Source organism: Nothoprocta perdicaria, unplaced genomic scaffold (genome assembly GCF_003342845.1).
Source record: "Nothoprocta perdicaria isolate Ctin4 unplaced genomic scaffold, notPer1 scaffold_382, whole genome shotgun sequence".
Lineage (NCBI taxonomy): Eukaryota > Metazoa > Chordata > Aves > Tinamiformes > Tinamidae > Nothoprocta > Nothoprocta perdicaria.
Window position 1 is genome coordinate 138,367 of NW_020455624.1, and position 23,633 is coordinate 161,999.

The 23,633-nt window shown below is 45.3% G+C and overlaps 1 protein-coding gene across 1 annotated transcript in view; it reads left to right on the forward strand.

Annotated features, from left to right (window-relative positions):
• RREB1 (ras responsive element binding protein 1) overlaps nucleotides 1-23,633 on the forward strand; it is a 63,557-nt gene that overhangs the window by 31,886 nt on the left and 8,038 nt on the right. Inside the window, exons 7-8 of the mRNA XM_026044789.1 lie at nucleotides 8,192-8,381; nucleotides 10,173-12,909. Of these exons, the coding sequence (XP_025900574.1) occupies nucleotides 8,192-8,381; nucleotides 10,173-12,909 (2,927 nt within the window). The remainder of the gene's footprint in view (nucleotides 1-8,191; nucleotides 8,382-10,172; nucleotides 12,910-23,633) is intronic.

The window sequence follows — 23,633 nt, forward strand, 5'->3', positions numbered from 1 at the left end:
AAAGTAATTCCGGCTACTTACAATATTATCTTTGTTGTCCAGTTACTAGGGGGAAAAAAAAAAAAGCCTCCCCACTCAAAACTCCCCTGAAGTTTCTTTCCTGTTTTTGCTAGTGCCTACTTAAGCAACTTCAGGAATCCACTTTCCCTCCATGTCTCTCAGATTCAGCATAATTGTGCTGACTTCATTTTTGTGAAGCACATTGCTTTCTGTCCCTGTCAGCATTTTGTAGAACGTTACGGTTAGAAGTTAGTGACATTGCAAAACTAAGAGAGTGGATGCATTTGAAAACCAAATGTGGTATGCAATTTGTATTACTTGTCAGCCAAAGCTAAAGGTTGACTCTTACTGGRACCAGCATTATGAAATTTCATACTATTTTTCTAGTGCAGTTTTTGGTGTATACATAGGTAGGACTCATTTCTAGTGAGAACCTCAAAACATGAAACTTACATTCTTCTATGCAGCTGAATAATTCTGAGGTTATTGTATTCCACACAATTGTCAAATATTGGGAGACAGTATAAAACCCTCCAGTCCATGGTTTTGGCAAAAATCTTGATGCTTACCGTTCTTAGCCATTGTTTTAGTTTGTACCAGCAAAGATCCCGTGTGAAAGAACTGCCCAAGTTATCAAGTGCTAACACAGCAACTGCTAAAGAGCTGGTGTAGCTGTGCACAGAGATGGGAGAGGGTCAGTTGTGTGGCTTTGCCCGTTCGGCTGACTTGCCTCTTGGGTTCTGCTCTGAAAGCTGYGTGCTCTGTGTCTTGCTGATAAAAACAAGGAACTGATAAAACTAGGAACTGAATCCTGATCCTTGTTGGCAGCATTTTCAGTTTAGGAGCAATTGAATGAGCCAGCTGTTGGCAATGAAAACCAGTTCTAGTGAAACACTAGGAGAAAAATAAGCCATGGTAGAAAGTAATTCATAGTGCTAAGGTAAGGGAGAGGGTCTGCAACTAAGCTGGTGAATGCATCCTTTTACTGAGCAGATAAAAAGGAGAAGTAGGGTTAGAGGGATGAGCATCTGTCTTTATGCTGGCTTGCAAAACCAGATGAGAACTGCAGTCTAAGTGCAATATGGAGTTTCTGTTCAAGAAAGGGTCACAGGAAACATTTGAAGAGCAGATTGAATCCAGGTCTGACCTAGAGGTGGTCAGTGCACATCAGGGAGCCTGTTGTGATGGAAGACAGGGAATCCAGAGCAGCTGGGTAAAAATACCAGATAGTGAATGAACTTGGGGAGTGACGCTCATGTGAAACAGTGTGGTGTGTCACATGAATATCTGAGCTTGGTTACAAGAATAGAAAGTGGGTAAAATGCAAAGCTGTCTCTGGAGGAGAGCTTCTGGTAATAAGGAATAGAGGCAGGAAAGGGAGCGCATCCCACGCGGGTTGCTAGYAGGCCCGTGCCATCCCGGTGGCCGGCGCTGCGGACACGCGCGCTCGCACGAAGCAGCGGCCGCTGCACATTGTGTTGGCGGCCACGTCGGCGTGCTGAGCATAGCTGCCCTGCGAGTGGAGATAAGGGCCAGCGTGTTCAGTCCAGATTGGGCTGCACCTGTTTGTGAACCCTGTTGTCATCAGTAGATGGTTGTGGGATAAACAACCTACTGGGTGAAAAGTGGGTACTATTTTTTTTTTTTTAATATGGTAGAAACAGATGCGTTCTTTAACTGTTGTCAGTACCTTAAAAACTGCAAAAACTCTTGGCTGCCAGATTAGAAAGACATGGTAGAAAGCAGGAAGAGCTTTATATATACACACATACACACACACACACACACACACACACACACACACACATCTATTTTTTTTTATTCCCCAAAGAATACCAGAAAGTCCATTTGAAATTGTATGTGCAAACAGTTGCTTTAATTTTGGATGCTGTGCAGGTTGGAGGTTTGGTAGCGGTAGAAGGCAGCACTGGCCAGGTTTTTCTTTTCAGGTTTGCTTGCCCTATTTGCTAAACATTTGATTGCTATTTATGTTGAGCTTCAGCTCTTGCTCAGTGATTCTGTTCAACAGGTTTTTTGACACTAATGTTTTTCTAAACTTTGACCTTTATTAAATCAAAGGGTCATTATGGGAAAATGAACTACATTTGTGCAAGAGCCTGTGGGCCATCCCTGTTTTTTYGTTTTATTTGTTCTTAGCTATGTTTGGGGTTTTTTTCTGTTGAAGTAAGTGGTAGAGCAAGCTGCTATTCCAGCGGGCCAGGAGTATTAAAATCTGGCAGCGCCGTGTTGTTACCAGTGCTCACAGTTCATCGTATCATTGCGGGAAAGCCAGATATTTTCTGGTTTTCTTTGCTCCCTTGCAAAGAAGGCAGTGGTTGACTTGTGGCTTCCGGAGCGGCGCTGGCCGCCGGAGTCGGGACGTGGCCGTGCTCGGAGTCGGGACATGGCCGTGTTCGGAGTCGGGATGTGGCCGTGCTCGCGGCAGCCCCGCAGGTCTGGGCGGCATCGCCCGGCTGCTGTGGGCGCCACGCGGGCCCCTGTGGGCGCCTCTCCCGCCCGGACGCTGGTGCTGCTGCGGGAGCGCGCGGAGCGCCGTGCCCTGGCTGTGAACAGGCCTGGTGCCCGGCCCTCGCCCTCACCATGCCGGCGCGCTCAGCCCTCCTCGAGGCTTGCTCGGCAGCCAGGGGGAGAGATGAGTGTCGGCCTCCGACGGGAAGGAGGAGGGGGCTGTGAGGGATTTTTTTGTCCAAAAGGAGATGAGTCTGTGGTGCTGGGTGGGGCTGCACAGGAGCAGAAACCTGTTTGCTCTCCCGCACCGCCCTCCCTCCACCTTCCCCCAAGAGAGGAGTAAAGAAACCCCCTCCTGAAGGGGAGTTTTTGTTCATAGATTATAAAAGCTGGTAGGTGAAAACCTCCCGTTCTGCATCTGCTCTTCCCCGTGAGCCTCCTGGGCAGGGCTGGGCACTGGGATGAGCCCCGGAGTCTGCTCCTTGCTGGGCTGCAGCCCCAGTTCAGCTGGAGGCAGCTTGCCCCCTTTTCGTTTTTGATCCACTTCTTTAGTTCAGCGTGAGATTTCCAGAGGCCCAAAGGAGAGCTGTGCTAGCTGCACAATTTTGTGAGAGGGAAAGCAGGATAATATCCATGACAGTGGGGATTTATGTGTGGTGCCTCATGGGCGCTGAAGGAGGAGGAGTTTGAGGATTTAACAGCATCACTGTGGGGTTCGTCCTTGCCTTGCTGCCCTTGGGTCTGTTTGTGGCAAGAGTGGGACTGGAAAGGAACAAAATAATATCCTGCTTTCTGGAAATTTAGGGTTTGGACTTCTCTAGCATGGGTTCAAGTGCATAAACTCCTGAATGTTAAATAATCACATTCCCTTCACCGTCCTGAGTCACAGGTGAAGCAGAGCACAACATTTGTTTAGTCGCTCGGTAACAGAATGTTTGAAATAAATATCTGARGAATTGTGATTACTGAAATGTAATATTTAGAAGGATCAAATTGTAAGCCTTTACTGTTTTACTGCTGACTGATGAATTTTGCTCAAAATTTGGCTCTGAATTTCCTCTTCAAAATGTCTTTTCTTTTTCTTTTTTTAAATGAGAAAATTTAAATTGTTGACTAGTTGGAATTGACTCAGAGATGAGTGTGATGTGAAGGAACAGGCATTGCTTACATAAACTTTTCTTGCATAGGTGCAGCTTGTCGTAAGTGTAGCAAATCCTGGCTTGCCTCTGAACAAGCTGCACAGAGGACTGACTATTTCTTAGTGCATGTTAAAATGCTCTTCTATCTTAATTAGTATTTCAGATTTCAAGAATATTAGTTTACTCTAAGTAGAAGACTTTTTAATTGTGTGTTTTTGCATAAGTGCCTTGTCTACTTTTTTTTTTAAGGTGCAATGTTGTAGTAATAATTAAACAGACTTGGCTGGTGTGATACGTGGACTGAGCACCAAGGTCAGCCTGGTCACTGCCCTGTCACTGCACAGCTGTATCACAGATTTGCTTCTGTGTTTTATCAGTTCTGTTTTCTCACGCACTTGTTTTTTACCCCTCTGCTAGGGAGCCAGAATCCCGCTACCACATTCACATTGTACAGGTTTACATGTGCAAGGTAAAAGCCATATGAGGGTGCAGYTCATTTTAAAGCAGCATGAGCTGTTAACTGCAGATTTTTTTTTTTCCTTTTTGCTTATAATTGAATCTCTATGTTTGGAACTGTACAGCTTTCTTCTCTCTGCTCTGTAATCATATTTATTGAAAAATGGGAAACTCTGGCCAGGGCTAGCCGTCACATGATAATACAGCAGAATACAGCAGCACTATGGGTTTTTTTTTTTTTTTTTTTGTTCACCTGGAAAGCTACCTCGCAAGTGCTGGGCTTTTATTTCAGCGCAGGTGGTGGAGCCACTGCTCTGCCTATGCTGCCAGCCCGCTCAGAACCTGTTCCCGTCTCAGCTTCCTGGAGTGGGACCATCCGTGTTTGACTTGGCTCTGGGCACAGGCAGACTTGTGAAACTGTAAGGAGATGTTTTTTTTCGCTGTTGTTTTTTTAAGGTCATCACAAGCAAAGTATTACCATATGTTTCAGTTGCTTTATTTGATATACTGGGCTTTGCAGAATTTCCTTATTCTATATTACAGTTTTTTAAAGGGAGCTTAAGCAAGAGGAAGAACATGGCCACTTCGCCTTGGATTCCCTTCTCTTTTGCAGTCTTGGCCTGTGTTCTAGATTTAAGAAAAAAGGTAGATACTGTTACTATTTAAAGATGAAAGACGGCACTGATGACAAAAATGAGAAATTGTTAGGCTTCCTTAATTTTTTTTTTTTTTTTTTTTTTACATTTCCAATTGTTATGCTTGGCAATTCATTCAATTTTAAGCAAATATGAGCTTTTTGTCAATGTCACCTGATGCCTGCAGGAACCGGTTAGGTTTTGACGTTCAGTTACCTGTAAGCTTTCCTTGGCATCAGTTCACGGACCTGTCCACCTCTGCGGTGGAAGCTGATTAAACACGACCGGGAGGAAACTTGGGCTTCCTTGGTGGGAGGGGAGGTGGAAGGGAGTGCTCCCTGCTCCCACACTGGAGATGCCTGGAATGTGGGGCAGTGAGCACGAGCTTCCCAGGGACACGGCTCAGTGCCCCACCGCTGAGCCCCTGCGCTGCAACGCTGCCTGAGGATACTGGGTCCAAGCACAGCGAATTTAGGTTCCCCAAAATGTGTATATCTTGAAATAACAGCATGTGTTTGTGGGTGCTTCATTGAGCATTGGGGAGCTTTTTTATTTTTATTTTATTTTATTTATTTATTTTTTAACCAAACGGAAAAAAGTTTAATCCTTGCCCTGATTCTTTTCTATTCTTGCTTCTTTCATTCACTCTTTCAACAAGGGAAAAATAAAGGAAGGGAAGGCTAAAAAGGAAGTAGAAAACAATAGTTGTCTAATTCTATTCCCCCTAAAAGAAGTTACTTTTTTCTTTCAAGAAATATAACATTTTGGGGGGAATGTTCCCCTTGCATGGAAAACACCATTTTTAAAGTGCAAATTTTGTCTGTCTTGTGGCACATAATCCTTGACACATGTGTACTGAGCTGGACTTTACAGATCTCTAGAGGAATGAATTTCAAGTGCCACCTTTGATGGGAGCCATGAGTAAGCGCGCGCTCCAGGTTCATCCCTCTCCATAAAGGTGCTGGCCAGCACAGGCAAGGGGCTGAGCGAGCATGAGGAGCCCCACTTCCACATGTCCTGAATCCCATGGGGACTTCCACTGTTGCCCGGATGGGACCGCGTGCCTTCACGGCACAGTCCGTGTGTTAATTTTAGTTGTCAAAGAACTTGGAAAGAGCAGAGATAGCCTGAGCCCTCAGCCTGCACAACATTTCTCTGAGAAACTGTCTTTAATGCCCAGCCGTGGTGCTCAGCATTTACACTGGCTTTTTTGCTTATATATATAGTGAACTGGCTTGTTTGCTATAGACAGGGTTCTTGCCCGTGCTTGACCAATCTGCAGTGAAACACATCAGAGGCCTTTGCTGCCTCTGAAGTGCAAGCTTCATGCATAAAAGCCAATATATGGCTGAGATTCCTCCTTTCTCCAGCACGGCACAAGTAATGAGCAGCAAGACGAGGTTGGGCTTCATTGCAGAGCTGTCACGTCGCTTGCAGGTATCAGTATGTTCCTGTGCCATGGTACCCACAAGGGCTTGCAAGAAGCACCGTTTGCTTTCACATTAGGCTTTGCCATTGCTTTTTAAATACATATATATATGTGTGTATATACCTATATATATATATATATATATATATATATATATTTGAGTAGCCTGCGAGCTGTCCAGGTGACTGCTGTAGCTGCACACTGGCCTCCTTCCCCAAGGCTCCGGTGTCCGTGTGGGTTGTTTCCTCTGGCGACGGAGGCGCTGCCTCGCGGGGTGGGCGCTGCCGAGGTGCCCGGGGCAGAGCCGCAAGCGCAGACGGACACGGAGCGAGCGCTGCCTTCTGGCATTCCCCCACCRCGAGCACGGGCTGCTGTCACGCTGAGCAGGTCTCTCTGAGTAAACATTGGCCGTGTACGTGGCTTCGGCTCTGTGTTTAATGGAACGCAGGCAGTACRCTGGCAATAGTTATAAAGGTAGGATGCAAGCGAATTGACAGGGGAGATAAAGCAGATTAAAGCTCCAGAGCATAATATTTATGCCCCAGCCTTCTGTGTACCGTGATAACAAAGGCAGTGTTACATGTACTTCACACTTGTRTCTTTCACCACTCGGTGACTATGAGTCCAATTGCTTTGTGAGCGGCTCGGTTATCTCTTCATTTTCAGAGAATCAAAAAAAGTCCATGGAAGTTTATGTAGCGATAAAAAGAACAACAATGGGGGTTTGTTAGGCACAGGACAGGGAGGAGGTGGCTGCAGGATTTTGTCAGAAGACGTTTCTAATTGCAGGATGTTTTTTTAATGAGTAGACACATGTCCTCTTCCTTGATGTGGAGGGCAAAGGTAGCATGGGGAGAGGGAAAGGCGGGAGGCAACGGAGATGTGTGAAAAATTCCTAGTGTGAATAATACTCACTGGTAAAATCAAACTACTCTGTATTCCCTGGTATTTCTTGCTTTAGCAAAAAATATGAATATATTCATGCTTTGGCAAAAAATTGGGGCCAAAGCCGGAATGACTTGTTTTGTGTGCCACTTGCTGGAAGCCGAGTTGGGATGTGGCCCTTGAGTGTTGGTGTCGGGAGCTCTGTCCCAGCGCAGGGCTGGAAGGCCAGATGTTCAAAAGGTGAAACACTTGCCGGCACGTTGGCCAAATGCTGCTGCGCAGTCCTTATTGCCCCTAGCATAGCTTTGATTATTTTTTTTCCTTTTTTCTAATGTAAGTCTGCTTTATGTAGCAAACTCTCACTTAGATGAACTTGGAGCGAGAACTGAAGAAATGCAAGAAATCATAGCCATAAGGTGTGGATATGAGAAGACATTGCTCCTGCATTTATCTTTGGGCTATGAAGGGATGTCAGAAATGTTGGACTTGTTTCAGGTGTTCCTCCTCTGACCTGCCTCCCCTTCAAGGGACGAAAAAAAAGAGAATTAGGATGCCTTTTTTTTTTTTTCTTTTAAAGAAAGTACGCTATTCATAACAACTTTAATAACGATCAGTGAAAGTTTTTGGAAGGGAAATGAAGTGTAAGGGTCTGAAACAAATGCATGCACAGATATTTGAGTTGTGTGCAGTAGCGTGTTTCGAGCAGTGATTTAGAAAGGGAATGTTTACACTTTTGCAGCTGCTTGCTATTGAGGTCTGATGTAGCCTTTCTCTGTCACTGAATTTTTTAGTCTCTTTTAATAATATTTTTGTAGTAAAACTGTAGGAGAATTAAACGATGCAAAAGCCAGTGAAGTATTTTATGTCAAAAAATGGGAAGATTGTCAAAACACTGTGGCCTCAGCTCTTATTTCACCATCTGACCCCATGTGATATTTGGTTCTCTTGTGCTATGTTCTTTGTACTTCCAGTGGACTTAATAGCTATGAATTGCTAAAAAGTGGCTATGATTAAAATGGTCTTTCAGTGGTGACAGGCTTTTGACACACTGCGGCTCTGTTCTGCATTTAGCAGCTTCCTAGTATCGTGGGGTGCGAGGAAGGAGGCTGGCCTAGTGCGAGAAAAATGTTCTTACAKGTAGAGCAGTCCGTAAGTCGTTTGATTCTGTTTCTTTCCAGGTGTGACATCTGTTGCATCACCTTTCGTACCCATCGGGGCCTGCTGCGCCACAACGCCGTTATCCACAAGCAGCTTCCCCGGGACCCCACGGGAAAGCCGTTCATTCAGAACAACCCTTCCATCCCCGCCGGCTTCCACGATTTGGGATTCACAGACTTCTCCTGTAGGAAGTTTCCGCGCATTTCTCAGGTATTCTTTAACTCTGTTAACAATTTTAAGATACCTAATGATAAAATGCATATCTTTTGAATTCATCGGAAGATCTGTCTTAAGTGAGAGAACCTGGGTATGGAGATTCTGTGGAAAGCACATAGTGTTACTACTGTGGCAGGGTCTGCCTAAACTTCAAGTATTTCCCTCCTCCTTTTTTTTTTTTCCCCTTCTCTCTTTTTTTGGAATATCCTAGTGGATAGCTATTGTTGTAAAGGTTTATAAAAATATTTTAAAGGAAGATGCCTTATGTTGTTAGATGCYTTCTCCTCCCAGCCTTCCCTTTAGTTCCCTTCTTTCCCCAAGCATTCTACATCTAAAACCTATAAAGAACACTCTCCTATAAGAAAGTCATTATTTATTTTAATTTACTGTAGCAAGGATGCAGTTAGGCTGTGGAAGATTTTATTATCAAACTTTGGAAAGTCACCTTACATACTGAATGGTGACCTGTTYAGTGACAGATCACTTCAGCAGTCTGTGCTCCAAACACTTGCACAAGGTCTGAAGATTTTGCATCTTTGTGGGGAAGCAGCTGGGCGAGACAGGGTCAGAGGCAGCCTATAAATATATTTAGAGACTGTAAAGTTCTGGACTGGAGGATATTTTTCCTCCGTCCATTTGAAGAACTTTGCCTGATGTAGTCTGGATGAAAGTCTGGAGGAAACGGCTTACTGATTAAAGAATAAATTAATTAATTAAAAGGAAAACCAACAGCACAGTCCAGCAGGACTATCCTTTTTTGGAATCTGCACCTTCCTTATTTTCTGTGAGTTTCAGCATTGATTTCTAGCCCTTCTGACTGCAAGATGCTATACCTGAAGCTTTACAGGACAGCATATAAGTCATTCGTAACTGCAGTAGAATTTTGATATTAAAAAATGCGTATTCAGGAAAAGACATTTTTGGCAACTTGGTTTTGTTTCAYTTGTAATTAATGGCAGCCATTAAAGATTAAATGATGTTGCTTTTTGTTTGCAATATAATTTTGCTTGTACAGTGAGGAAGGACCTACAAAATATCTGAATAAGCTGAGAATATAGAGTATATAGAGATCCTGTCAAACCTCAAGTTAAATTATCACTTTTGCTCCCCTTTGATGCAGAACCTTTACAGCATATGAGTTTTCTGACTGGTATGTAAATACAGCATTTGGATTCATGATCATTTCCAGGAACAGGTACAAAACCCATTTGTGAAGATCAGTATTTTTCTTGTGAGAAGAAGTATAATTAGATTTCACTAACCAGAAGCCTGTATGGTTTTGGCTTTGCTTTTGGTTTATTGTTTCTTTGGAAGAGTTATTTTTGGTTTGTTTTGCTTTCTCAGATGCTTCTGTTTGCTTTCCTTCTGTTTTCTTTGTAGCAATAAAGTTAAAGATGACAGTTATGTTGTCCAACTTGCTGAAGCTAGCTGACCAGTCTGCAGAGGCTCTTGTCCTGTCAGAGAGGGCAAAGAGATTTCTGGAAGGGCAGTTCAGGACAGAAATGTATTTTAATGGGGCTCTTGATAGCCCTCCAAAAGAGTTTGCCCCTATAGAAGAAAGCTTTTGGAAAATCAGATCCTAGCTTGGATACACAACTTAGCTGCATGAAAGTTGTGGAACAAGAATGTCCACCTCCATACTAGATGGATGGTGATTCCTCTAAACTCCTTAACTTGGGCAACAAAGGACAGTGAAACTGTTTTCTTTTTCAGCAGGGTGATGTCTTTGCTAATTGGAGATGTCTAAATATTAAGGCTGGCTACTTCTGTTTCCATACCTTGTAGGTCTGGTGTGAGACAAATCTGCGAAGGTGCATCAGCGAATTTCATCGTTTTATTTGTGAGACATGTAACAAGGCATTCCCCATGCTGTCGGCGCTCAAACTGCACACGGAAACCCACGTGGTGGATCAGGGAAAAGACAAGCACAAGCCACAGTCTGCAGCCCCATCCGGTGAGAACCCAGACCAGAAAGCCTTCATGGCATCCTTGGGCCTACAGTACACCAAAGACATCAAGCCTGTCAAGCAGGAGGACGATATGCAAGACGAGGTCCAAGAAATGCGGCTCAGAGCACTGAAGAGTAACCTACCTCAGGAACCCGGCAGCGCCGGCCTGCTCAGCCTCTCTCCTCTGGAAGCTGCCTCTATGGGAGGGTCATTTTCAGTCCTTCCCCCTACGAAGGAGAACATAAAGCTCCTCTCCCTGCAGCCGTTCCAGAAGGGTTTTATCATCCAGCCTGACAGCAGTATTGTGGTAAAACCCATCTCCAATGAGTCTGCTATTGAGCTGGCTGACATTCAGCAGATCTTGAAGATGGCTTCTTCCGCTCCTCCTCAGATCAGTCTTCCTCCACTTTCTAAGGCACCTTCTGTCCCTGTGCAGTCCATTTTCAAGCACATGCCACCACTGAAGCCAAAGCCTTTAGTAACACCCCGAACGGTCGTCGCGACTTCTACACCTCCTCCCCTTATCAGTGCTCAGCAAGCCTCCCCTGGCTGCATCAGCCCAAGCCTCCCGCCACCCCCTCTGAGGCTGATCAAGAACTCGGTGGAGTCCTCCTCCAACTCTCTCCTCTCCCAGCCGGGAGCCAAATCGAGTTCTTCCTCACAGTTGCTCCTCCAACCCAAAGTAGAGCCCTTAACTCAGCATGAGATGAAGACACAACTGGAACAGGACAGCATCATTGAAGCTCTCCTGCCTCTGAGTATGGAAGCCAAGATCAAGCAGGAGGTGACAGAAGGGGACCTCAAAGCCATCATTGCAGGGGCAGCRAGCAAGAAAGCCCCAACCATGAGGAAAGTCTTGTACCCATGCCGATTCTGTGACCAGGTATTTGCCTTCTCTGGTGTCCTGAGGGCTCACATCCGCTCTCACTTAGGTATTTCCCCATACCAGTGCAACATCTGTGACTACATTGCAGCTGACAAGGCAGCGCTGATCCGGCACCTGCGGACGCACAGTGGGGAGAGGCCTTACATATGTAAGATCTGCCACTACCCATTTACAGTGAAAGCCAACTGCGAGAGGCATCTGCGAAAGAAGCATCTCAAGGTGACCAGGAAGGATATAGAGAAGAACATTGAGTACGTCACCAGCAATGCTGCAGAGATGGTGGATGCCTTCTGTTCCCCGGACACCGTGTGCAAGCTGTGTGGTGAGGACTTGAAGCATTACCGGGCACTCCGCATCCACATGAGGACACACAGTGGCTGCCAGAAGAAGAAGCCATTTGAGTGCAAGGAGTGTGGCACTGCCTTTTCAGCCAAGAGGAATTGCATCCACCATATCCTCAAGCAGCACTTGCATGTGCAAGAAAGGGAGATTGAAAATTACATCTTGGCAGTGGACTGCAGTGCTCAGGAGAGCCAGACAGATCCCCCTTTGTTGGATGACAGCACTTACCTGGACCGCAAACCCATCACATCTTTCCTGGAGCCACAAAAYGGCTTCTTGCTTGGGACACCATCTCACGTTCCCATCAAACTTGAACCTGCAGGCAACTTCCCAATGGATTTTGATGAGCCTTTGGATTTCTCTCAGAAGAACAAAAGCCTGAGTGCTGTGCAAGTGAAGCAGGAGAACCTGTTTGGCTCTTCTCCCCTGTCCCTCTACGACTGTTCCATGGAGCCCATTGACTTGTCCATCCCCAAAGTCCTGAAGAAGGATAAAGATGATGTCCCAAGTGAAGCTGGGAAGCAAGAGCTGGCTGCTGCTGGGAATGGTGATATAGCCTTTAACTGTCAGCCATGCCCGCTGGCCTTCGGTGCCAATGGGAACCCAGAGAAAAACAGGGCTGTCAGACATTCCCAGCCACTGAAAGGTTCATTGCATTTGACTGTCCCGATCATTTCCCCAGCTCTCCTTGGCAATTCTGCCTTGCTGAGACCCTTGAGGCCTAAGCCACCGCCACCTCTCTTGCCAAAGCCTCCAGTAACTAAAGAGCTGCCACCGCTGGCTTCCATTGCACAGATCATTTCGTCTGTGTCTTCTGCTCCCGCTCTGCTGAAAACAGAGGCCCCAGACGCCAGCCCCACGGCAGCAAGCAGCTCCACTGGGTGTGATAAATCAGGGAACGCCAAAGCAAAAGTGACAATCGTGACCGCCGTTCAGAAAGACCCCAGCCTTCCTAACGACCTGACTCAGGCGTGTGATGCAGAAAAGGCTCCCGTTGCTGATGCTGGGCTGACTAAGAAGAGAGGTAGGAAGAAAGGAACAAAAAATAAGCCTAAGCTTAGCAGTGGTGTGGATCTGGAGTCAAGTGGGGAGTTTGCCAGCATAGAGAAGATGCTGGCTACCACAGACACTAATAAATTTAGCCCGTTTCTGCAGTCCACTGACAATTTCAAAGAAGAAAGCGGCAGAAATGGAACAAGTGAGGATGAGAAGGAAACTGCTGAAGATAAGCTGCTGAGAGGGAAGAACACTTACTCAGACTGCCTGCAGAAACTCCCCTGTCCTCACTGTCCTCAAGTCTTTCCGTGGGCAAGTTCCCTGCAGAGGCACATGCTCACTCACACAGGTAAAAAAAGGAGGTTGTAGCCTCTGGGGATTTTTCTTGGGAAATGGCCTCTTCCTGTGGAGGAATGGTCCTTTCTTCCCTTCTTGTGGTCCGTCCTCCCTTTGGTGCCCAGATAGTGTTCTTCACCGTTTGCTGGTGTTCAGCTGTTCCTGTGGTATTGTGGTGGTGGTCAGATTTTCAGTGATGGAGTAATGTCTTGGCCTTTGTGTGTCGAGTGGGCAAATTACCATAGGGCAAACCTGATAAAACTCATTTAGCTTCAATGGAGAGGAGTTACCTGGCATAGCTTGGAAAAGAATTTGGTTTCAGATTTTCTGTTATTCTTATCTTGAAGAGGTACCTGTGTGTTCAATATTTCATTGTACCGTACATSGTTTGTTTGACTGATTCTGTGACCTGTTTGTCTACTCAGTAATAATACAAAAATCCATAAAAATGAGAGGAAATAAGATTAGAATTGTAGAAGGAAAATGAAATAATGTAGTGTTTATCCTTTTTTTTTTTCTTTTTCTTGCGGTAGCTTTTATTTGACAGATCAAAGAAGGAGGATACAAGAAGTATTATCCTGAACATTACATAGTTGGCCCTATGAGGTGTTTCCTAATGTTAGATCACTAAAGGGGGGGCTTATGTGAGGCATGAAACTCTATGTGGAATCTTTAGTACTGTGCCATGGTAACTAAGCTCAAGCCTGGTATAAACAGAAAGGAAGCATGGGGAGGTTATTTTAGGTTTGGGTTAATTTTTCATTCTTCGCTATAAAGGAAGAACTAAATTGAATGCTGTACTAATTTCAAGTTCACACCTTTTTCTGCCCACACTATAATAAATTAACAGATTCTCATCCTGTTTCGGGAGAGAAAATAAGAAAGAGCAAGACTACACTCTATATTGCACCTCTTTAAGTCAGTTAYAGTTCTTTTCTACTGTTCGTTATGAAATCTCAACTCCTGGCATAAAGAATAAAAGTCAGGGATATTTGTAACAAACTTCTAGGAACTGCATACAGCCTCATAAGGGATCACTTCTGTTTTGGGGAATTGAGGCTTTATGAACAACGATTCTTGTGCATCTACTGAAAAGGRAAAATTGGAGAGGTAAAAGATGTTGGCTGAGCAATTTAAACTGAATCTGAGCTGCAGAGCAGTCCCTGTCACCAGTTTGCTTTGGGTGGCGTGAGGACATAGCTTGCAAGGTGTCCCTGCAACAGGGAGACTGTTGTTTTCTGGCCTGTACCAACCAAGTTATTTCGTTTTGTTAAGCATACAGTTTACTTTCWATGGTGAAGGAGTGCTCTTTCTTCGGATCAGTTGTTTTCTAACTCCCTACCCCCCCAAAAAAATACATGGCTACAGAAGAAGGCAGCTGCCTGTTGGTGAGGCAGAAACAATAGAGAGCGGCTTTGCCCGGACCAAGGGGTTTGACCTGCTTGTGCATGGCAGGCTTCCAAGGTGGCAGCACTGGGATAAACCCTTCATGAAGACAGGAAAAAAACGCACTCGGGCATAAGCTAGACCAGTAGAACTTGTCTCCTCTGCCGCCACCGGGCTTGGAAGGAGACTCCATCTTTTCGGAAAGCCTGCGCCGCAATGCCCGGGGCGGGAAACGAGCAACCGGAGCCGTGGCCAGGTTGGAGCCTCAGCACAGACACGGGGTTTGGTGATGCTGCGGTGACTGCAGCAGGCAGTTCAGGTTCGTGTTGTGGCTCCCTGGCAAGGCTAATAGCCAGCTCTTCCTGATTGCCATCAGGGCAGTGTCGAGGGAGTCTTGGTGCCGGAGAACCAGCCCGCAGCAAGCCTTGCCTGTCCTGGGGGCATCTCGTTTTTGGTGATGCATGCACCCTGCTTCTAAATTAGTAGTTGACAGCAGCACCTCTGCGGCCTCGGGGTAGATGAGACTTCCTGGAGGGGACGAGGAAGGGTGAGATAGGAAAGCAGAGGAGCTTTAGGTGGTGCCAAGGCAAGCCCTGGGATGCGTGCAGATGGAGCACCCTGTGGGGCTGTGTTGGCGGTGTGGGAGGAGGTTGGCAGCTGTGGGGTGCAGCAGCCCGTTGGGTCTGTGTCCAGGGTGGGTCGGTCGGGTTTCTCCTAGAGACATYTACGGTGTGGAAAAGCCATCGGGCTGCACGCTTTTCCTTCCCGCTGCCTTTTGATGGGCAGGTGTTAGAAAGCTCTGCTTTTTAAAACAAGTCAGGAAATAAACTCTCTCCTCTTAGTTGTGTTGCCCAAACAGTAAAGCTCCCAATTTCCCTTTGCTTGATGGCTGTTCCCTGGCTTGCAGAGGGAGAGATATACTGGTGTGAACAGGGTGGCTGGGAGTCCCAGAAAGTCGTATACCTGCCAAGCTCGTAAGTGGGGCCCTGGGAATTTGGCATTGCTGTTTTTTATATGTTGCATCTGTGTGTGTTTGAACATGCTCAGACACTTCTCTTTAATACCTTTACTTCTCTTGGTGTCTTTATTGTTTATTTTATTCTTCTGTGTTTAACTCTCTTTGCCTTTTTTTTTTTGCCTTTTTTTCCTCCTCCTATAAACTTCATTTCATTCTCATCCCGAAGTGAAGAGCAACAAACAGGTCGTGTCCTGCAGATTATGCAGTTGGTCTTGTGCTTTTACAGCATGTGCATCAGAGTAGCGTTAACAAAAAATGAAAATAATGGTCTGCTTTCATCCCAGTGGTAAATAACATGAGCTCGCTATAGAGAAAATCCACAGAAAATCACTTAAAGAGACTTTCAGAGAAATGCTGCCAGATCGTGTTTGATCCAGAATTACTGTCTGTAGAAGTGAGATTAAACAGTTGAACTTTGGGAATTTGGTTGTTGTTGTTTTTTTAAGATATGTATTGACTTGCCTAACATGCAAAATAAACTTAATTTCTGTGTTTTTACAAAAAAACTCTAAATAAATAAAATAAATAAGTATAGTTAAGTCTAACCCAGGAGCCTGTATGTTCCCTTTTGATGGGAGGACACAAGCAGTGTAAAAAGAAGTAAAAAGGCTAGAGGAGTTTTATAATCTTTGTTTAAGTAAAAASAAAAAAAAAAGAAAACATACTTGCTTTTTATTATTTGTCCTTAACCTGATAATAATACATTTCCAGTAGGACAACAGTGATAGGAAGGATATTAACTAAGGGATGGTTGTTTGTACATGCTGGGTATTTAGATGCTCTTTTGTGTTAGAAGAACTGCCTCCACAGTTTGGCTTCCATGAAGTGTCTAGCCTAAAATAATCCTGCTGTGTTGCTCACCAAATTTTATGGTCAGTTATGAATCAATATATGAGCACAGATATATTTTCATCGAAGCCATTTACCATTCATTCATTCAGAGGGGCACAAAAATACTGCTTTTTGGTTTTTGTTTTTTGTTTTTTAAGTGTGTGTCCTTACAGTGATGCTTTGGAAAGTAGCCTGACTCCCATTTGGGAGCAGTGCTGTCACGGTGGGGTAGGGTTGCCAGGGTTTTGGAGTTTGTAGAGTAAACAAGATTTCTGTTTTGGATTTGAGACTTCCAACCAGGATGTACATGCAGAGGGAAGAGTGTCTTATCTGTTTGAAGTACTGGTCTCCATGGCAAATATTTGGTTGATAGTTTTAAAGTGTGAAAATATGAGAAAATTGCAAGTGGAGATTCAGATTGAGTTTCTAGTAAGTAAGCCCCTAACTAATCCTGTCCTTGCATGCTTAAAGAGAAATGCGTAAAAGAATTGGGCAGTCGTGAAGCAAAAGGATTTCTACTTAGCTTGGGAAGTTGTGTTTTATATTTACATTGTGAATGAAGGCACATAGGAATGTAGAAAGCAGTAGGATTCTTAACCATAAAATTATGGTTGACTTASCAGGTATCTGAATAGAAAGTGGCCTGTGAGCCTCCACCAAGCAATGCCTTGACACTTTTTGGAAGTTTTGTTGTCACTGGAAGAAAATGAGGAGCTAGAAACACAACCTCTCAGAGATGTCTCTGGCACTTGCAAGAGGCAGGGAATCCCTCCTGTAGGCTCAGATGTTAGTTAAAACAGCACCAGCTTGTGGAAGGCTAAAATGAGAGAAGGGCTCACGGCATCACGCTGCAGACAGGCCCTCTCGCTTTGACTGAACTTGTGTCAAATTGGTGCCTGTGATTGATACACATCTCAGGGGGGAGGTGGTTTTTGAGGAGCTTGTGATAACCTATTGCGAACTTTATGCAGTAGCATAGCCTGAAATGCTAGATAAAACAAATACGCTTTAAAATCTATTTTAAACCACTCCACTGCTTGTAACTGAGTCCCTCTCTGTTGTAGTATTACAGGGTTTGGCGAGTAGCAGTTCTGTGTGTGTCCTCTCTACTGCCTCAAGGATCCATAAACCTTGGTCATGGCCCAGCTCGCCTTYCCTAGCCCTCTCCTCTCAGGATGAGGATCCTGAACCGTCTAGTGTCTCCTCCCAAGGCTGCTACCCCTCCGACTCCAAGCTTGGATCACTTTGGTTGTCCTTCCGTTTGCCATCTCCATCGCCCCAGGGTCCCCCCTGAGATCAGAAATAATGCGTAGCTTAAAATGAGGGCCCACTGAGGCTTTACACAGCTGCAGAGTGACACCCCTTTGCTTGTTGTCAGCACYTCTGCTGATGGTGCCTGGCATTTTTTTGGCTCTATTTTGGCTGCTGCTGCAAGCTGAGCCAGTGATCTCGGCGAGCTCTCGTARCTGGCTCCTAGATCTCTTGCCTGCTTTGGAACTGCCTGTTCCAAGTTCAGCATCACGTAGACGTGATCTAGATGATTTTCCTGGAGATGTTTTAGATTTATCTTCATTTGTCTTGCATTTAGCTACACTGAAGCTCCCATGGCATCTCTTTGCCCACTGACACTTTGTGAGTTTTGCAGAGAAGCAGGTTTGTTGTCAGACATTGCAAGGTTTTATTTTGGACATTAAGCAGCGTTCAGAGTGGCAGCTAGTCAGAAGAGACAGCCTGGCCTGGAAGYGGGGGCAAATACCAGAATGCAGTATTCCTTTGTGCTGACTAAACGCACTGGGCCTAAGGCGGGCGCTCAGCAGATGGTTGCACATGTCCCTTGCCGGGAGGGTGTTTGCACAAGGGAGCTGTTGTTGTGAGGCGCTCACACCTCGAGGGGAGGAAGACAGACCGAGCTGTGTCAGTTCGAGTGCGTCTCATGAAAGGCTCGTTGAAGTTGTGATTCTAAAAGCAGCGAGAACTTGGCTGTACACACCAGCCTAGCTACAAGTCAGTTGTTGTCTCAGTGTAACAGCTGATCAGGCTACATGAAAGTATGCACAAGCTCCTTCCTTTAGTATTTTTAAGCTTCCATTTCTTTGGGAATGTGCTGTCTTCGTGGCCTCCCGCAGGATGCACTGGGGTGATTCAGATGCAGTAATACAAGTCTCAGTCCAGCATTAAAGTCTGCCGTGCTGCAGACGTGTTGTGACACGATTTGTCTTGCCTATCGTGATGAGACAAGGCTGTCTCGTTACCACATTAACAGCCTTTACGTCCTTAGCTGGGCTTTAGCACGGTGTCTGGGTGTCACGTGGGATGATCCTGCCTATGCAGACAACAGATGGTTGCAGCACGCAAGAAGAAGACTCATGTTATAACATGATCCCCCTTTGCAGAACAAAAGTGTGTGGAAAGGACTGTGAGTATGCTCGTCTTGCTCAGCTCTTGCAACAGGGTGAAACAAAAACGCCCTCGTCAGAGTTACTGCAAGCTCCCTTCGCGGCCGGAGGGGCTGCGGCGCAGCTCGGCTAAGCAGCAGGCTGAGGAGGAAGGCGGCTGCAAAGCTGCTCAGGAGAGCCCTGGCGTGACACGGAGGACCAGTAGGGTTTTGTTGGGACATGAGCACTGTCCTTAGCACTTGCTTTCAGCACGGCAGGCTGGTCAAGGTGGTTGGACCTGCCCCCAGCAGACAGAGCCGAGGGCCACGGTTGGACAACAGGCAGCACTCCWTGGCTCCACCAGCTCAACCTGTTTCCCAGCTGCTCATCCACACAGTTGTAAGTGACCCGGCAGCCCAAAGCACAACAAGGGCAAAGGGGAGGCCTGTGCTCGCTAGATGGTTCCCGGATCTGGCTGGCGGGATGGGCCTACAGGAGCGTGTTGATGCAGCTGAGGTGCGGCGCTGGCACCATCTCCTGGGAGCGCTGAGGGACAGATGCTGTTGAAATTGGCTTTGCTCTCAGATGCTTTGTGTCTCCAAGCAGGATCCTCATAAAGTGAGGAAGGAACCTAGACCTTATACTGATACATTTACCATGTGCTTTTTAAAGCAGAGCTTAGGGTTTTTTAACAGGCTTTGCCAACTAGTGTTTTATCACAGTCCAGAATCATTCAATGACTTTGGACTTACGGTCTCCCCACATCGTCCAAGAAAAACGCATTTCCAAATCAGTGGAAGTAAACTGCAACTTGAAACTGTGGTTCAGCTTAAAATGGGGTCATTTCTCTTTTAGTGATGGTTTTAAAAGGTGGGTGAATAGCGTGGTTGAGGCTTACACACAGAGTCCTTGCAGGAGCTGCCCTTGGAAGCGAATAATAGTCCAGATTTCACTGTATCCTGAAAGTAAAGGGCATGAAGGGGGATGCTTGGATGGTGTTTGGTCAACCATAAACTGAGCAAAGAGGAAAGCTTTAAGATGAGGTGTAAGACGGGAAGTGCAATTCAATAGAGTGTCATTGGGAACAAGTTTATAGAGGGTTTCTTTTGGTCTTGTTTTAAAACAAAACAAAAAACAGGATGGTGGTTTTGAATAGGATTCAGGGACAAGGAGCCTGCATAAGTGATGGGGCCTGTGCGTGTCCTTGCTTCATGGAGCAAAAAAGAGCAAGCGATCTGACAAATGTACCTGAAATAAATAGAGGTGGTCTGCCCCGGAAGGGGAGGACTCCAGCAGCAGCTGGAGGCTGGTGCCRGAGGGGACGACTGGAAACAAGCCGTGGAGCAGCTTAATGAGTCGCCCACTTTCRTCACATTAAGGCAACTCTGCCTTTGTCTCCTCAGGCCTTTCTGAATGCCGCTTTCTTGCAGCGAAATGTAGCTGAGGGAGGAGAGCTGTGGGATGGGAATGGGGTAAGGGATTATCTGTTACGTAATGCCGGGTGGCACTTTCCTAAGGAGAGATCCCTTCCCTAAAGAGGCTTGCCCCTAACRTGAAAGAATCAGAAATGGCTGCTCTGTGCTAGCTAGGCAAATATTTACAAAGTAAGTATGCTTAACAGTGAATTTTCCGATTAGCGTTTAGCAGAATTCCTCTTTGCTCTAGAAATCTGCCACCCTGTGATCCGTCCAGAAATCATGTGAGCCCTGATTATAGTGGAGGACTTTCTGTTTTTTCAAACTGTTCTTGCAGCCTGCACCTCTGAACTACATTTGTGGTTGTTTCCTAGAGGACAAAGGGCTCAAATCTGTGTTTTCTCCGTCAGGCAAAGTTTAATAGCGACTTCCGAGCCACGGCTCCCAGGAAGGTAAGAGCTGCTCCCCGTTAGGGCAAACGGAAGAGCTTTGAACAAACAGCTACAACTGTTGTTTAGAAAATACTAGGTAGATGTGCAGCTTGCTGAGTATATTGCCTGCTGTGTGTAAAGGAAGCGTAAAACTGCTTTCTTTGATACATAATGCTGCGATTCACCGTAGGTTGACAGTGTTKGGATTTTTTTTACACCCCAGCTCAAATGCACATTTCCACTAGCTCAGATCTAATCCTTAATGGCTTTGTTTGTGTCAGGGAGCTGAGTACCGGAGGACCAGAACCTCTGTCAGAGACAAACAGTGTGGTATCACCCCTCTGGGCTTCAGTTTTAACTCGCTGTTTAGATTAATAACTCTTTTCACTTTCCAGAGTTGTATTTTTATTTCTCCTTTTTCTCCAGATTTCTTATTTCAGAGTCTTGCAGACACAACTGAAGCCCCATTAACATGAACCAGTTATATATCTAACTTTGTGTTTGATATAATAAAGGTGGCTGAATTTAGTGTTATTTAGTGTGTTTATAAAACAGACAAAAATAACACACTTTTTGTGAGCTACCTCTGCAAGTTGGAAAGATGTTCTCCAAGTTGTGGGTGGAAGTAGAAGCTATTCATTGTATGAGTGGTTGAAAAGGGTACAAAATTACTAGAATGCTACCACCTAGTGGAGGGTGCACCTGTTGTAAAACATGAGAATAGCTGGGGTTATTTCAGTGAATGCAAGGAAAATATTAAATATTTAGCTCGTCCAGGTGATAGTGTCAACCGTTACTACAGCACTCATTTTCAGTGCTCTATATGTGCCAGTTTGGAAAATAATTTACTTGATGGTTTTTCTAACACTTCTCTTGGAATTTCAGGAATGTTTGGCAATAAACACTTGCTTTAAAGTTAAAAAATAATTTCCACTACACCATAATATTTTATGTAATAACTTTTAAMATCTCAAGCTCTGGTCTCTATTCCATCTCAATTCCATAAAAAAGAAAAAAATACCAAACCCAAAACAGAATCAAATAAGCAGTCTCCCTGCCTTGATCTGTATCTGTTCGTTTATCTGAAAGTTTGTTTTGGTTTTTTTTTTGGACCACCTTGCTCCCTTTGAAAGATGAAGAAGGATGTTCTGACCAGGATGACTGAAAGCTGCAACTTGAATTGTAAATAGTCTTCAGCAAAATAGACTTTTCTTTCCACAGTTTGGAGGAAAAATGATTTTGGCTTCAACTATATAGTGGTTTCTTTCATGCAGGAGAAAAAGGTTTTGCATTATAAGATGGAGACCTTGAGGTTTTGCTTATGAATATCTCTCCTGAGAAGTTCATTTTTTTCCCAGATGTTTGAGGCAGCAGCTGAGCTTCATTCATTTTTTTTTATGTGTTGCCTTTCTTCTTGTGTCCTTAGATTCATGATTGTCTCTGCTCTCTGTTACGGTTCCTCTCTGTATGTACTTTGATTCTTGTGTCAAAKCTGTTGTCAGACGTGACGCCATCAAACAGTGTCACCTTCTCACTCTTGCTGGTGAAACTTCAGGGACGTGTCACAGACACACCTGTGACAAGGGTATGTGTGCAGCTCCTAAACTGAGGTACAGTGGCTGAAAAAGATTGGGGAGGACGGAAAGAAAGGAGACTTTKGCATAGGGGCTTTTTACTCTTGTCCTGTGGAAGTGCTATTGCACTTTTTGGAATATTCTCTAGGATCAAAACCGTCTGCCTGAGGTGTAAATATTTGTGGGATGAGAAACAGGTTGGAAAGCATTTTGCAATATTAATGAGTGAAAGATAGAAACAGGGGAAAGAAAAGGAAGGCCTTTCCCGTGAGCCTGGTCTTCCTCATCCCCTAGGTGCAAGTGGTTGCTCCCTCTGCCTTGTAAATTAGTGAAATTCTGGGGCCATAAATTCTGGAAACAGGAATTACCGGTCTGAGTGGAGCTTGATCTGTTTGGAGGGATATTTGCCCCTATCTGACGGCTCAATCAAATCCTCCTCGCAGTGTGTAGGGTATGGTCGAGTTTGCCAGAGCTGTGTGGCCAGCCAAGTTTCCATTGCTACAGGGAATACGCCGCTTCGCTGGAGAAGCAGTAGGGCAGAGCAAGCCTGAACTTCACTGGGCTGGATAGAAGAGTTTCCAGTGCCCTTGCAGTGTGTGAGGAATCCCAGATGGGATATGGTGTGGCCTTTCCCACACACCGTCCCTGCTCCCGTGCTGCTCTTCCAGTTTGCCTGCCACAGAGCAGCGTTGCTGCTCACACATCCCCAGGTAGCCAGGTTTTGTGCAAAGCAGACAGCCTTGCTTCCCGCTGGGAAACCAACTGCACAGGTTGGGGGTAACCACAGAGTGGCTCGACTGGTCGGAACTGCCGCTTCGTGATAGGCATGAAGTTTCATGAGGGGCCTGTGAAACTCTTCCTTAAAAAGGAGGGGGGAAAAAAGGCAGGTCTAGCTTGTGCAGGTAAGAAAGAAAGATACTTATCCAGGCATGTACGCTTTTGAACATGTTCCTGCCTAAATTTTGTATCTGAATTTTGAATTATTTATTCTGCAGTGTTGAGCTAGTTTTGGAAGCAGATGTGTGGGTGCATATCTGTGCTCTGTAGCCCCGAATGGTCTTTGCCCTTCGTGAATGTCTCTTGTGTTAAACTTCATGTTCATTCCCTTGGTGTCAGCCCCATCCATTTACTTCTGCTAGTTAAGGTGTTGTCATTTATTTGCTGACTACCTTATGTGGTGGTGGATTGGGCTTGCACCTGGTGGATTTGTGTTGTGTGATCTTGCATGAAAAAAATATAGTTGTCAGCCACTGAAGGACAGAATAGCCACTGAAAAGGGACTGCAGGATATGGTGGGGAGAAAATTCAGAAGGTAAAAACGGGACAGAGATTGGGTGTGATTAATTACAGGATGAGTAAACTATAGAAAAAATGACCTTTTGGAAATACTGGAAGAAGGATAAGGAAAACTTAAAAGTAAGATGGAAAGGGGAAATAATTCGGAGCAGGTACTTTCTATATATCTTGAACTTAAAAGTTGATGTTGATGTTATGGTTTCCTTTGAGTGTCACTAATGGTGTACCTGTGCTATACCCCTTCCTGTTTGAGAAGGCAACAAATTCTGCATCTGCTGCCGTGCACATGGGCAGCAGAGAGCTCCCAAAACACCGCTCTGGAGACAGTGAGGTAGGGGCTCCCTCCGTCTCGGCCTCCCYATGCTCTTCACTCCGCTGCATCCTAACAGAGGACATTGTCAATCCCAGCCC